The 16065-nt window shown below is 38.1% G+C and overlaps 1 protein-coding gene across 1 annotated transcript in view; it reads left to right on the top strand.

The window, feature by feature from the left end:
- Positions 1 to 15800, top strand: part of Grem2 (gremlin 2, DAN family BMP antagonist) — a 108436-nt gene extending 92636 nt beyond the window's left edge. The window contains exon 2 of the mRNA XM_046432526.2: positions 12324 to 15800. Coding sequence (XP_046288482.1) covers positions 12325 to 12831 — 507 coding nt within the window. The 5' untranslated portion in view covers position 12324 and the 3' untranslated portion in view covers positions 12832 to 15800. The remainder of the gene's footprint in view (positions 1 to 12323) is intronic.
- The last annotated feature ends 265 nt before the right edge of the window (positions 15801 to 16065 follow it).

Raw genomic sequence — 16065 nt, 5'->3', positions numbered from 1 at the left:
TCTCAGAAATATTAGGTATTCATTCATTTATTCAATAAATATTTATTTGTTATTTTTTATGTAGCAGGACTTGTGCTGAATTCCAGGTATATGGTGATGATCACAACAGACTTGGTTTATGAAGTTTTATTGCAGAGAACTAGTAAGTTAGGTACTTTGGGGGAAGATTAATTACTTGAGAAACAAAGGAAATCTTAGAACAAGTAGAAGAAACTTCAAGACTTGCCCTATTCTGTTTGATATTTCAGAATGACTTAGCTTGGGTTTTTATGTTGTGTTTCCAGAAGATACAAAAAGAACAAAATTTGAATGACCAGAATTGGCATATACATAGAGACTGAAAGCAAATAAGTGATTGCCTGGGGTTGAGGGTCAGAGTAATATAGAATAAGTGGGAGGGGATGGGGAAAGAAATGGAAAATGACTGCTAATGGTTTTGGAGCATCTTGTGTGCTACAAAGAACCACTGAAATATACACTGTAAATAGACGAATTGTATGACATGTGCATTATCTCTCAATAAAGATGTTTGAAAAAAAAGAGGGCTGGGGGTGTGGCTAAGAGGTACAGCATATGCTTAATATGTACACAACCCTGGGTTCAATCCTTAGCATCAAAGAAACAGGAAGGAAAGAAGGAAGGAAGGAAGGAAGGAAGGAAGGAAGGAAGGAAGGAAGGAAGGAAGGAGGTGTAAACCCTCAAATTTTTGAAAGCCAAATGAATTTTGGCTTATCAGCAACCTTGTAAAACGTAATAAATAGGATTCAGTATGCATTATCTTCACTTCCTCCCCACTACAGTCTGCTCCCACTCCCACCAGCCATCTCTAAAACTCTTTTATCATTTATCTCTAATTATCCTTATCCATCCAGTGAAGATTTGTCAGACTTTGCCTTTGTCTGATTTTTTTTTTTTTTTTAGGGGCTGTATGGCACCAGGGATTAAATCCAGGAGCATTTAACCACTGAGCCACATCCCTAGGCTTTTTTATTTTTTATTTTGAGACCTTGTCTTGCTAAGTTGCTGAGGCTGGCCTTGAAATTGTGATCCCCTGTGTTAGCCTCCCCCGTTACTGGGTTTGTAGGTATGCACCACAATGCCTGGCCCCCCTCACCTTATTTTTAACAACCTTTGCTCTTCCTTATTTTATCCACTCTGGTAGGTTTCCTTTCCTCACAAAATTGAAAAGACAGTGTTCACCAGAGCTCCATTGTCAGACCACTTCTCTCCTATCCCCAGGTGCACTTATAACCTTCACTGAGCTGGTTAGTACTTCAGGTCCATTTGCTGAGGCCCATCTTCTGCCAGACATCTTTCTTTCCTTGTGCCATAAAGACTCCCTGTTCTCACAAACCAGGTCTTTCTCTGATCTTCTAATATAAATACCAATACCAGACCCATCAACCAATTGGCTGATGCAAATACTTAGATTTTCCCCACTTCCTTATTCTTGTGTCCATTCAGTCACCCCAAGAAGTTAAAGCCCAGTTATCTAAAATATTTCCTTCCTTTTTCATCCCTGTTATTCCCAAATTCAGGCCAACATTCTGTCTTTTGTGGATTACTCGAAGAGTCAAATACCTAGACCCCTTTTTCCAGGGTCATTATTTTCTCACTATTTTCTTTTTCTTATTTTTTCATCTCATTCCTGGGATGAATCAGTGTTTTATTCCTTCTTGTATCACAAACCCTAGGGAAGGGCATGGAACATGTAGAATGAATGAATGAATCAATTAATGCATGAAACTTTAATAAAAGTGCTGCCTAATATAGAATCATAAATAGGGAAAGCTTTGGGTATTGGTGTTCATTTTTAATACGTTTCAACACTTTTTTCTTCACTTTTTCCATAACTCCATATCCATTGGCATGTTTTAAGTCTCCTGGTTGTCTCTGATTATGTTTGTTTTCTTTGGTTGAGAGCCTTGAATTTGCCTTCTAATTTGTCTGAATTCAGCATTGGTTGTCAATAGGAGCTAACTTGAAAAGGGCAGGGTGCCTAAGACTTAACACCAAGTAAACCAGACTTCTTGTTTCAATTAAATTACTTAATATGGGATTTTCCAGTCCTCTCTGGACCCATTAGCCAGCAGAGTGTTTTAAAAAACTGTCAGGAAATAGAAGTTGCAGAATTTGAGAGACATGAGTGAGTGAATCAGAGAAGAATGAAGCCTGAGGTCTTTCCTCATAACATTTACATGTGAACATAAAATTTTTATGTATCAAAGAAGTCATGGATAACTCATTCTTCTTGCCCAGCATCATTAGTGTAATTCCCATATTTAAAAGCAATAATATGATAATATACTTTAATATGCTGCCCTCTGACAGTTTTATTTCTAAATCTGTATGTAACAGGTTGTATACCTCTCACATAATTTTAATTGATGTTTAAAATTTGCAGTGGATATCATTTAAAGAATATCACAAAACGGATGTTTCAAAACAAAATCTCTTTTTAGTGTCTCTAGAGAGATCTGAATACCATAACTATTTTATGCCCACGATTATACATTCTTTTAAAAAATGCATGCAGAAATACTCCTTTAAAGGAAAATTTTACATCTTTTTCTCCTTAAATTCATGTTTTACTCTAGTTTTCTTACTAGGTTTTATATTTGAGAGTCTTTTATTTTTCATTCTGTTATTGTTTCTGTGACAATAGTATGCTTATAAATTTTAATTTTCATCCTGTACCCATAAAGCTTGAAAGATTGGATTTTTTTCCCTGTGGATTGATTATTCATTAGAATGAATATTTGTTCAAAGTAGCAAAAATATGTTATACATTTAGTAAATAATTATTAAACAAAGAAATGTAAATTTCAACAATTCACCTCTTTTAAAGAGATGCCCCATGTGTGGAGACTTTTGGTTATGCATGTTTTTATGAGTGAATACTGCCCTTTTCTAGAAAGAGGAATAAGTACCCACAATACACCATGATAAGAGTGGGTGGGATGGGAGCTATCCTTTTCTGTTGTCAAGTAGAAGAAGGGAATGCTTAATGAAGCAGGAAGGAGAACATGTTTGTCCCATGATATGAAATTTCACAAGCAGGAACAGATGGAGGTTGAGAATTTGAATATTCCTCAAACTACCCTTGAACACATGCCTTTGGAAAGCCTTATGTAACCCGTAGGACTAGACATGTGCCCATTGAAGATCATTTATGCCCAAAAGAGTTGCTGTGATAGTTGAGAGATAACAAAAACTGTCAGGTCAGTGGTCCAAGGAATAAGGAAGAGTGAACAACACTTTAAAATAGAAGAAAAATAAGAACCTGAACAAACAATTACTACTGAATCACAGACAACTAATATTTATTAAACTTTTTTAAAGTCCCACTTTTAGGAGTTGCATTTACTTCTGATTTTTATGGCTAGATATGTATTAAATCACTATAATTAAATGTTTATGTAAAGATTATCATTGCTACTGGAAAGTTAACCAGTCTCAAACTGGGTTTTAGTATTTTAAAAATAATTGTTAAAAACCACATCTAGGGCTAGAGTTGTGGCTCAATGGTAGGGTGCTTGCTTAGCACATGTGAGGCACTGGGTTCAATCCTCAGTGCCACATTAAAAAAATAAAATAGAATGAAGGTATTTTTTTTAAAAAAGAAACCTATACTAGTGTAGATAAAATCCATTCAATTGTCAAGTCTTTCATTTGTGTATACATTAATAAACGTTCAAAAGTTATTCACTAGATCCACCATAAGTCACAATAGAAACAAAGATTAAATACCCTTTTCTTCCAATAACTTATGTTCAAATAAGGGAGAAAATGTGCAGACAATGGCTACAGGGTGTCTATTGGCTGTACCAAGGCAGTTAGAACTATGGCAAAAATTAAGAGCACAGGAAACATGGAAAGTTTCACAAAGCAAATAATATTGTAATGAAACCCAAATGACTAACAGTGGTAAGAGAAACAACATATCAGGCAAAGGAAAATGCACAAATGTTTGGAGCTGGAAAACACTCTTCCAAGGGGTAAAATACTTAGTGTTTTGTATTTCAAGCATGAGATATAAGGTAAAAAGGTACTAATATGACGAGACCAAGGAGAGGACAAAGATCACAGAAAGCCTGTACACCCTGCCTAAAGACTTTGAACTCATAAATGACGGAAACTCTTTAAAGGGTTAATTTAAAGGAATAATCTTGACAGAGCTGAGTGTTACAACATTCATTCTGATAGGAATCCAGAAGGTACATCTAAGACTATGTGAGTCTGAGACCCAGAAGCCAAGTGAGAGTGCTGTTATAAGAATTATGAGGACCTGAACTGAAGTATTACCAGTGGGATTTAGAAAGAGTCACAAAAGATAATGAGATCTTGTCAATGGACTTAATATGGGAAAAGATAAACTAGGACAATCTCCAGTAAACAAAAGTGACTTACATATTGAAGAATTTATTCACAAACATGAAGTTCAGAGGTAAGCAGTTCCGGGGCTGGTAAATTCGATAGCTTAATGACATAATAAAGAATGCAATTGCTTTCATTTTGTGCTTTATACTTAAATATTGACTTTCATCACATACTTGTATCTTCTCAGCCTTAGTCATTAAACCCTTGCGTAACTACAACCTAAAACTAGAACAACCTAAATCTAGTATTCTCCTGGCATGTCTCTTTTCATCAGGGAATAAAATTCTTTCCCAGGAGGCTATACCTTATATCTTATTCATCACATTTGCATCATCATGCATGCCTAAATCAATCACTTGCAAGGAGAGTGGGACAACCAACTGATTTGGGCCAACCAGTTATCCATCCATGGTATGTACATGGTATTTATGAATCCAATGCCTGAACAAAATTGTGGTTCTGTTCGCAAGGCAGAAATAGGGGCATTGACTCTCTAGTAGTAAATTAACAGGATATGCCCCTAGCTGTCAGCTTTCATTTACATTAAAGGTAAATGTTGTAGTGTTGCTTGACACTGGAACAATGTCAGAGGAGAAGTAGATGAATGGGAAAATATGATGAGGCTTGAAATATATAGAATTTGAGGTGCCTAAAGGGAATTGGGGAATAGAGTCTGAGAGTCATAAGCAGAAAGCTGTTGATTGAAGTCATAGGCATGAATGAAATTCTTAGGAATGTGAGTAATATGAAGACTGGATTGTAGAAAAATACTTAGGAAACTCCCACCTTCCAGAGGAAAAGAGAAAAAGAAAACTCAAGAAAAGAAATTTAAGGACTGAAGGGAAAAAAAAGAAAAAAATATATATGTTCTTCTGAATACCAAGGGAAGTAAACAGGGGACACACAATTTTGCATGTGCCCTGTCACCATTTCTACTAACTAGGATTCAAAAAGTGAAATGAAGCAACTTGAACAGAAAGTGAACAAGAAAAGCTGATGAGTATATGGGCAGTATGTTTTTGATTTTACTCAAAGCATTTGAGACAGTATTTTCTAATTTTTGTGTATACACAAACAGAAAATCTATACTCTGCTTGTAGCAAAGTGAAATTTGCTATTTTAGTTTTTCTGAAACACACAATGGATGGAGGAAGGGGGTTTCAGAATGTGTTATCATTGCAGCATGATTGATCTCTCAGGCTATGGTCTAAAATCCTTATTAAGGAAAAAAATAAATAAAACTTTCTAATGGCTGCAGAGAACAAAAGCACTGGCTACAAAATGCTTAATGGATCACTCATAATCTCTTTCTTCTTTTCAAATAAAGCTCAGAGAGTTCTTGATTTGTACTTGACTCCAGTGCCATATTCCTTATAACAGCAACATGGTGCAAGGGGTGGCAAGTGCCATTGGGAAACCCAGAGAAACCTGGGAGTGAGTCAGAATAGGTCACAGCATAGGCAGCTTAGGGCCTAGAAACCACATTCCCTTCCCATTTTCAAGTGGACGTGGACAAGAGAGAAGCAATGCATGTGTATAAACACAGGCTGTCAAACAGCTTTCCCATCCATTTTCCATTCGTTTTCTTATTGATATAGTTCTCTGCTGCCATCTTGCCTCAGTGTTAACATTTCCTTTTCTGAACTTATTCCAACAATGTCTTCAAAGATTAAGAACTTTGATTACAAATTTCCAAATGATACTCTTGCTATCCGGAAGTCAAAGTAAGTAATGATAGTATCATTTCTTCTTTGGCTGAAAATATATTTTTAAAAAAACATAATATAATTTTTCCAGATGAAATTAAATTTCTCTTGGAACACAACAATGGTCAATGTTCCACTCAGGCAGTGCCACTTGGAAAAGTAAATGAATCCACTTGGATTTCAAACTTCTGAGTCATGTGGGATGCACTAATATTTCTGCTTTAAAATTTCTAGCCACTTCCTATTCTTTTCATGAAGAAATTTTCTTTTCAGAAGATACATAATTAGAATTTCTGATTTGTCCTCTCCCAATATTTTGATTTCTCTCGCTTCAAATAAGTTACAAGTATTTCTTTTCAGTCATAAGACCACTGCATTTGAACTGGATGTACAAGCCGTTTGTAACCAGAGATGCAAATTACAGTAATCATAAAATGCCATTTCAAGTTTTTCAGATAGGCAAAAAGTAATAAATCTGGTAACACCAAGTGTTAGCAATTGTGTGAAGCATCAGGGACTCACATCTTACCCAGGGGAAGGGAATATTGATGCAAACACTAGGAAAGCAACTTGGCAAAACTTAGTCAAGCTCAAGTTGTACATATTCTCTGACCCAGAATTTCCACTTCATGTCTCCTCTAAAGAAAAACTTTAGCAGATGGGCCTAAATAAGCACATACAAAACTTCTCAGGACAACATCATTGACAGTAGTGAAAAGTTGAAGCAGCTCAACTGTTCCTCAGTAAGATGAATGAATAGTGAATAAATGCTTCAATATTCAGCAATGGAGATGGAAAGACTTCTACAAACATCCACATGCATAATATCTCAAACATGTATTCTGGGAAACAAAAAAAGAAGAGTATGAAACTAGGGATAGATTTGTTAATACACAGATATGCACTAATACACAAAATGTAACTAGTAAACACAACAACTGGAATGATATACAGAATGCTGGTCTGCTCAGTGAGGGTAGAAGAAAGATGTGAGGAACATACTATAACTTTCTCTGTCTCTCTCTCTCTCTCTATATATATATATATATATGTATATACACACACATATATATGTATATACACACACATACACATACGTATATATGTGTATATATATTTATATATATAGTAATACCTCTCTATATAGTTATATTAGTAATATCTCTCTGTATATATATAGTTATATATACATGTAGTTATACATATATGTAAATATAGTTTACATATATGTAAACTATATTTACATATATATATTACAAAATTGAAAGAGATTGTAAAGATAGGAAATCTTAATATTGTATTCATCCTGATGGTCGGCACAGTTTTTTTAAAAATTTTCTGCCTCGCTTTATGTTTGAAATGTTTCACAATTATAAAATTTTAAAGTCAAGGAAATTTTTTTTTAAAGAGAGAGAGTTTTTTTTAGTATTTATTTTTTAGTTTTTGGTGGACACAACATCTTTATTTTATTTGTATGTGGTGCTGAGTATCGAACCCAGCTCCCCGCGCATGCCAGGCGAGCGTGTTACCGCTTGAGCCACATCCCCTAAAGTCAAGGAAATTTGCTACTTTTTTTTTTCTGTCAAATGAACACGAAAGTAAAGAGAAGATGACAACTGAATTGAATAGAAAAAAGTCTGGAGCAGGACATGGCCAAGTTTTTCTGTAAAAGACCAGATAGTGTTTTTAACTTTGTGGGCATTATGGTCACTATCTGCATTATGCTTTCTGCCTTTACAGCACAACAGTAGCTGTGGACAAAATGTAAATGAATGGGCATGGCCATGCTTTGATACAACTTTATTCACAATAAAGGGCCTCAGGTTGGGTTTGGCCTGTGGGCCATAATTTCCCTCAGTTTAGAGTTGCCAGGGAGGTAAGTGGTTTCAGCAGACAAGCAATCTTAGGCTACAAGGATGATCCAGGGGCCAAGGAACATTCACATTTATCTCTAGAGAGTTGATTAGGGAGCTAAACCAGTACCCTTACAGCCTAGGAATCAAAATCACAGAAGAAGTACTTTGGTTGTTGAAGCGATGGCAGTAGAAAATTCAAAAAAATATATACTTGGATTTTTAACATTGTTGGGGGTTTTGGTTTGGATCTTTTGTTTGTTTTTTAATGTGTTTTCACTTGGGTGGTAGGAGCAAGTTTATCCCAGAGTGCCTATGGATATTTAGACCTGGGTGCTTCCCTTTAATTTTCCAAGGATACTCTAGAATTCTTAGGTCACAGAAAATATTTCATCCCCTCCCTGCCATTCACCACTTCTACACAGTCCAGTCCTGCCTTGGCCTGACTTCTAAAACGCAGCAAGTTCACTGTGGCGGTGAGTTCATTGGCTTAACTGCACCAATGGCCTTTGCTCACTTGCATACACCTGTTGGGATAGATGATTCATCTCTGCTGTATCCTTTCCTAGAAATCAGCTTTCTTGCTCCAGGTCCTATTGTAGAGACCCTGTTCAGGTCTTCACATTTCTAGGAAGGGCTCATAGAGGGGGACTATGATTTCTCAGCTGCTTTGACCTGGCCAGTTCTTGTTCTTATATTTACAAAGGCCAGGTCCAAGGGCGTTCACTTAAGAGAAAAATGCTTCTACTACCTCTCTTTTTTGCACAATCAACTTTGGCCAACCCAGTCTGCTTAGGCCATCAGCATTTATAGTCCTGGCACCCCTTGCAAACTGAAAACATTGTCAAGCCAGAAGGACGGTTAATAAAGCCGACAGGATTTATTTATGAGTTTCTTCTCATACAAGCCAAACATAAGATGTGAGAGTAAAATGAAGTATCCTCATGCTGTCATTACTGGCAGTTGTGGCAACATTCCTGAGAGCTTAATTGTATGCCAGCCATTTCTTTGAATAGCAAAGGGTGTCGGGACAGAGCAATTGAAGTGCCGAATTCAGGTCCTGGTCAGACCACTGGAAGGATGATTGGCAAACTGAAGGTAGAGGCATGGCACGTACATTGTCTCCTTGGTGAACTCTCCACAAGCAAGGGCCAACAACAGCAGGTTCAATTACATCAGTGTCCCTGAAGGAAAGAGGATATAATTGAATAATCATCATGGCAAACACCTCTTTCCTACTTACCTGTTCTGACAGTGAGCTGACACTGAGGTGAGGTGAGCTTACTGTGGCCATGTGTGAAGGAGAACAGAAATGAGATATAAGAAAGGAAAGAGAGAAGAGACTGACTTGGCCCCAGACACCTACATTTTATCTGTCTCTTTTCCTTTCCTGAAAACTGGAGGTTTGCTTTCCTTCCTAGGTTCCTGTGAGACATGACTTCTAGGGACGTGTGCCAGATGTTTTGAAATCATTTTAAAGTGTTCAAAGAATGCGTGTTGTTAATCACCACATCTAATACTGTTGACACGGAGAGTTTTTGCCCCAGATTGATCTGAGCATGTTTCAGCTCTGCTCTCCCCGACAAGAATTAGAAGGTGTTGAATGAAAGCATGCCTTTTCGAGCCTATCAATGGTGCATGTGAGGCTGTTATTGGAACTAGGAGTTAAGGACCAGGTCGACTCTGTAAATCTTTCCTGGCTGGGACTCACAAACTTTTGGTTGTGTTTACTCAGAATGTTAATAATTTCGGAAATTATTAAAATGGAACCAAAATACTTTCTTTTTAAGAGGCTATTGAGATCACAAATCATTCTGCAAATATAATAAGCTGTGTAAGCTGAGTGAGTCCAAGACTCAATGCTTGCCATGGGTCTGCTGGAAGGGTGGCTATTTTCATATGACACTTCATGTGTGGAACTAAGGAGACATGAGAAAAGCCCTTGAAAGACTTGGCCTTAAAATTTCAATAATTGTGTTGGAAAAATATCTTTGAAGAAGGAAGGAAGGAGAGAGAAAAGATAGAATATTATCTGTGTTTCCCCTCCCCACCAAATTTTGTATTTCTTTTGCTCATTTTCATCCATACTACCTAACTCCAGTTGCTTTCAGCAGCAGCATCATGTTGAGGAATCCTATTCAGATTTTAAAAGGCTCTTTTAGTTGTTTCCTAGGCTCTTCCTGTTTCCTCTCTAACTAAAACCAGTGGTTTTTCCTTGTACCTTCATATCCTGGGTGGCCACTGATGCCTATGTTAGTTAGCTTTCCTTTACTGGAACAAAACAGTTGAGATAACCAACTTAAAAAGGGGACAGGTTTATTCTGGTTCACAGTTTTGCAGGTTTCAGTCCATGAGTGCAACTACGCACTGCTTTTGCACCTGTGATGAGGCAGTACTTTATGGCAGCAGTGTGTGGCAGAGAAAATTGCTCCCCTCCTGACAATCATAATGCAAAGAGGAAGAGAGGAAGATACTGGGGTGCCACAATCTCCTTCAAGGACACACCCCCACTAGGTTCCAACTCTTAAAGTTTTTAATCATTTTCACTAGTGCTAAGCTGGGAATCAAGGCTTTAATGCATAGGTCTTCGAGGGGCACTTAAGGACCAAACTATAATAGAGACATACTGGAATTCACAAAGCCAATCACAGCGCTTACTCCAGAATCAGTACTTCGTAAGTAGTTGATGTGCAAAGCTTATTGTGGCTTAGACTGGACATGTAACAATGGCACCAAGATATGTGCTCTTGGCAAGTTGTACAACCTCTCAATGTTCAATTTCCTCATTCATAATATAGGGAAAGCAATACTAACTATTTCATGGTGTTTTTTTGATTAAATGCATTAACACAAGAAATAAAATGTGTGTGTGATGTGTGGTTTTTTAATTTGTTTTACTTAGTTATACATGACAGTAGAATGCATTTATACACTTTGATATATCTTATATAATTTCTCATTTTTCTGAGTGTACATGTCTGATGTGTTTTGAGAACCAAAAAATATTAGTTATTCTAATATTAGTAAATATATTAGCTTGTGATTTGAAGAATTTCTTATACTTAATATTAACTTTTAACCATTTCTATATGCTTGTGCCTGATACATATATATAATATACATGTATAGATATATACACATATATATAAACATTTATGTATACTTTTTTATTTTTACGGGTCTATGTTAAAGTGTGCACGTTAAGTGAATGGGAATTTATCAGTTTTACAAATGGTAAAAAAGAGAAGAAATTAATAAAGATGAAAATAATGATACTGAGAGGATTATGTTAGGAGTTACAGTTGTAAAATGAGATGGGAGACATCTCTTTTGCTGGGTTTTTGAGACTATTCATGAAAATATAAAAATTAAAAATGTAAATTGAACTTTGAAGCCCATCTTTCACTTAAGTCAAACTTCAGTTTTCTCCCTACAAGGCACATTTTAGATAGAGGAAAAATAATTTCTCTCTAATTCCCATTTCTGTTGATTTTGTGTCACAGTCTCCTAATACCCAAACTGGAAAAAACAATCCATTCACTCAGGTAACTTTGCATTGGCATAATTTTAATGCAGACTTGAAATTTCTTAATTCACAAGTAGGAATTTCCACTATACAAATCTAATTTATGACTCATTTGACTGATTTGAACTTCTGTGTACTGATGTTAAATGCTAAATTTTATCTATTACTTATATGTAATAATGAACAGATATGTGACTATTCGTTTTTAGCCTATGTGTGTTTCTAACATTAATGCTTATTTTTAAGAAATTTGTGAACTTTCCTTTTACTTTTTACTTATTAATTTTTCTAATCATATCCATGTCTGTTGGTTAATATTGATGGCTCTGGATATAGATACCTGGCTCCAAATTCTGTGCCATTGCTCACTGGTTATGTAACCTTGAACAAATGATGGAACCTCTGTGGGCCTCAATGCATTACTAGCATGAAGTAGGAACACTAATACCACCTCCATTTTAAGGCTGTTTTGAGGACCAAATGAGCTGTTCATGTAAACCCCTTCGAACAATATTGGCCCATTCTAAAACACAATAAACATTTGAGTATTTACCATTATTGGTACTTCTGTGAACTGGCTTGAGTGTCTCTTGGCAGCATTTGCTTTATTTCTGTAATTGTTCAACTTATGTTTTCTAACTGCATTATAAATTCATTACTTCCTTTGGGGCACTATTTATGGTAGTGTCATAGCTATCCTCAAGTGGACTGTTTAATGCTCCTCACTTTCAGCCATCCCTGGTCATCCTGCAGTCTGTCACCTTTCCTAAGAAACCCATAAAGCATTAAAAGGACAACATGGATTCTGCACTCTGTCGCCCTTCTCAACCAACCTCTCTAACTCTTTTCTCATTGCAGGATGTTCTGGAAGCTTTCTCTGTCCTTGTTCCTGGTGACTGTGTTGGTGAAGGTGGCAGAAGCCCGGAAGAACAGGCCTGTGGGTGCCATCCCCTCACCTTATAAGGACGGCAGCAGCAACAACTCAGAGAGATGGCATCACCAGATCAAGGAAGTGCTTGCCTCCAGCCAGGAGGCCCTGGTGGTCACCGAGCGCAAGTACCTCAAGAGTGACTGGTGCAAGACCCAGCCACTGCGGCAGACGGTGAGCGAGGAGGGCTGCCGCAGCCGCACCATCCTCAACCGCTTCTGCTATGGCCAGTGCAACTCCTTCTACATCCCGCGGCACGTGAAGAAAGAGGAGGAGTCCTTTCAGTCCTGCGCCTTCTGCAAGCCCCAGCGTGTCACCTCGGTCCTGGTGGAGCTCGAATGCCCCGGGCTGGATCCACCCTTTCGACTCAAAAAAATCCAGAAGGTGAAGCAGTGCCGATGCATGTCCGTGAACCTGAGCGACTCTGACAAGCAGTGAACGCCTGGCGCTGGACGCAGCTCAGCACTGCGCTGCGCGCCCTGGTCGCTGGGTCGTGTCGCCGCCGCTGCCTCGGTCCCCGTCCTCTGAGCTCACTCACACGCTGTCTAGTGTTCTCCCCTCAGCAGCAAGCACGTCTTTTGGGGCTGACGGTGTCCGTGTCACAAACGTGGAACGCAAGTGGAGCTTTGCTGATGTATTTCTGACTGACTCGGAGCCCTGCCTGGAGCTCCAGAACTAGCTTGTGGATCAGGCCCCGATGGAAAGATGCTGGAAACCTCTCCGCTAGCCCCAGCAGTCAGAGAGGACTTTAGTTGATGCATTGTAAATCCAGCATGGATGTTTCCACCATGTGGAAGCGAGTATTTCCCAGGCCTCATCCTACACTCCAGCTTGCCCCCTTTCCTTGTAAAGGGTGCATCACTCGTCTGAGCAGCCCCTCAAACTTCTCCTGCTGTTTTCCTGGACCTCTGGGGGTGGTGAGAATTCATTCTTGTGGTTTTGCTGCTGCTGTGATACTGATTTGGACAATGTCCTTAAAGGAGATGTCCAGGGCCAGAGGGGCTCCAAACAAACCCGAAACCAAGAAAACCACTGAGCCACTTGGATCAAGTGGGCTTTCCTGGGGACCTTGCTTTCAGCAGGCCACACCCTTCCAGGAGACATCACCACCTTTTCTTCCTTACTCCCCAGCCTCCATCAGTGGACTTGAGATGAACTCTAGTGTGCATGCTATTATCGCTGCAATTAGAATATTATCACACACAAGGTCTCTATATTAACGCTGGTTTTATAATTGACCTATATTGTAAAGAGCTGTTAAAAAGTATTATAGACCTATCATGTATTGTTTCACATGTTTTGACTCTGGCCTTGCAGCACCATTCTGAGTAGGGAGGACAGCAGGTGATGATCTGCCAAAAAGGTATTTTTTACTCAGACATAATGCCTGGTCAGCAATTCACTGTCGTGCACCTCTTTTAGATTGGGCAGGGAAATGGGCAGAATCATGCTTTTACTTTGAATATTATGTCACTGAAGGTACTAAAGCATTGCAGCACAATATAGAAATTAGGTTGGGGTGGATGGGTGTGGGGAGGGGAATTCATTGGGAAGTTATTAACTCAAAATCCCTTATGCATATGTGGGGTGACACAGGATGCTATTTTCACTGCCATAACATTAAGCAAAATTGTTTCCTGTTTAAAGATGTATTTAAGAATATAAGGAACTGGGTCACTTTGTGGTGCAGGAGGAAGTAAAGGATTAACATATAAAGAATAGTAATATAGTTGAACTGTCCTACGGAAAATAACTAGTATCCCTTCCAAAGAATAGACTTTAAAAGTATGAGCAAACATTAGGTCACCTTTCATTTTTTCTAATGAATTGTCAAAGTTTCCATGTTGTGGTCTCTTGATATGAGGAAATTGACATAATTTATGCTCTCACAAAACTATACTCAGTTTGAATCTCTTTGCTAAATTTCCCCAGGAAGGCTTCCCTGTGAGTGATGTTTATGGAATCTGACAAATGTGAATGAGATGCCATTGGTGGGAATGAGCGTACTCTAAAAGCCTTTCTCTGATAATTTCTAAGCGAGTGTTCCAGCCAAAGGGTCAGTTTCCTAGTATATGTGTGAGACCCTCTGCAAATTGCTCTGGAGACTGAAACTGACACTAGGCAGTAACAGTGGATCTAGAGTTTGTCACCTGGAGAACAAGGGTTGGGGTGGGGCGTAGCATGTTGGTGAATCTGTTTCCTGCTGCTGCACTGCAAGTTGTATATTTCTGTCACTTCCGTAACACCACAAAACCTGAGCACAGACTGTGCTATTATGAATGGGGTTTTGGCTTCAGAAGTGGGTAGCCCAAAATCAGGAAGCAGAAATAAAAAGAAATCATTGAGGGCTGGAACCCAGGGATGGCGATGAAAAGTAAAAAAGGTATCCACTGTCAGAATTGATTATTTTCATTTAGCGGAAAACCTCAAGTCAGACCCAGTGTAGAATATGCAGCAGAAAAACTGTGAAGAAAGGAAGCCCACATGATCCTAATGGAGGCTGATGGAGTGGAGTGGAAGGAGAGTGGAGGAGAGTCTCCAATACAACTGCCAAGTCAACCCCTATCGTTTTATTAATGCAGAGCCCCCACAGAAAGGGGGGAAGATTAAGCTAAGAACTCATAGAATAATAACCTGAGCACTCTTTTTGAACCCAGTTGTGGGTGTAGCAATGAAAGCAATATGATATGCTGCAGTGTGAAGCTCCTTCGAGGGGTTATTGTATGTATAAAGTTTACCTTATGCTGGCTCAAATTGTATTTAATTGTTTCTGTTTTGTTTTGTTTATAAATGAAGAAAAGCTATAAGTATAATGTAATTATTTTATAGGTATACTATTAAATTATAGAACAAATAAAGATTCTTTAGGATTATATATGATCCTGGTGTGATGTGCCATAAGAGTGGAATTTGGAATTTGTTTTAGTGAGCAACAAAGGGGTTCTGTGTTGTCCAGCCACGGTCAGTTCAATCCCTAGCCCATATCACATGATCCCCTTGGCAGCCTGGCATCTTCAAGGAGAATCAGAATGAGGCATTCAAGAAGCAGGGGTGGTAGAGGTGGCTTAGAGCTGGTCTTTGGGAACTTCCAAGCCTCTTCCTACCAGCTGAAGACAGAACTTTCTGGGTGTACTCTTTGAATAAGAAATGCTGAATGAGGAAGCCTTCAGAAACTTGCTGCAAATAAAAGTTCATTGTAAGACTTGTCTTCCTTTCTGTAATCAGTGCACCATACTTGTCTTTCACAAGCCAATTGTCTTGAATTTTGTGCATCTTCACATTTACTTCTCATGGGTTTCAATATTTCTTAATTCAAATACTTCTTAGTTTCACAGTGTCACTAATCAAACTATCTGCCATTCAAGAAACTCAATGATCAATAAAAAATAAAAACCTTCAGAACTTTGCACATGGTTGATTCACTGTATGAATTTAAAGGAATTAAATTTATAAGTATTTCCACCTAGTTGATTAAATGGAACAGACTATTCCACTTTAGCCTAAGGGTATTTCAATTCACTTGTTTCTGAAGTTGGCTGAATTTTAAGTTATGAGATCATTGACAATGAATTTTTACTATTTCATGAACAATTTAGAATGTGTTTATTTCTATAAATCTTATTTAAAGATTGATCTATCACCACTGATTAGTAATGTCTGCATGAGAGAGAA

This window comes from Marmota monax, unplaced genomic scaffold (genome assembly GCF_021218885.2).
Source record: "Marmota monax isolate L192 unplaced genomic scaffold, Marmota_monax_Labrador192_F-V1.1 WCK01_AAM20220418_F8-fsc00090, whole genome shotgun sequence".
Lineage (NCBI taxonomy): Eukaryota > Metazoa > Chordata > Mammalia > Rodentia > Sciuridae > Marmota > Marmota monax.
This window is presented reverse-complemented; position numbering and strand designations above follow the sequence as displayed.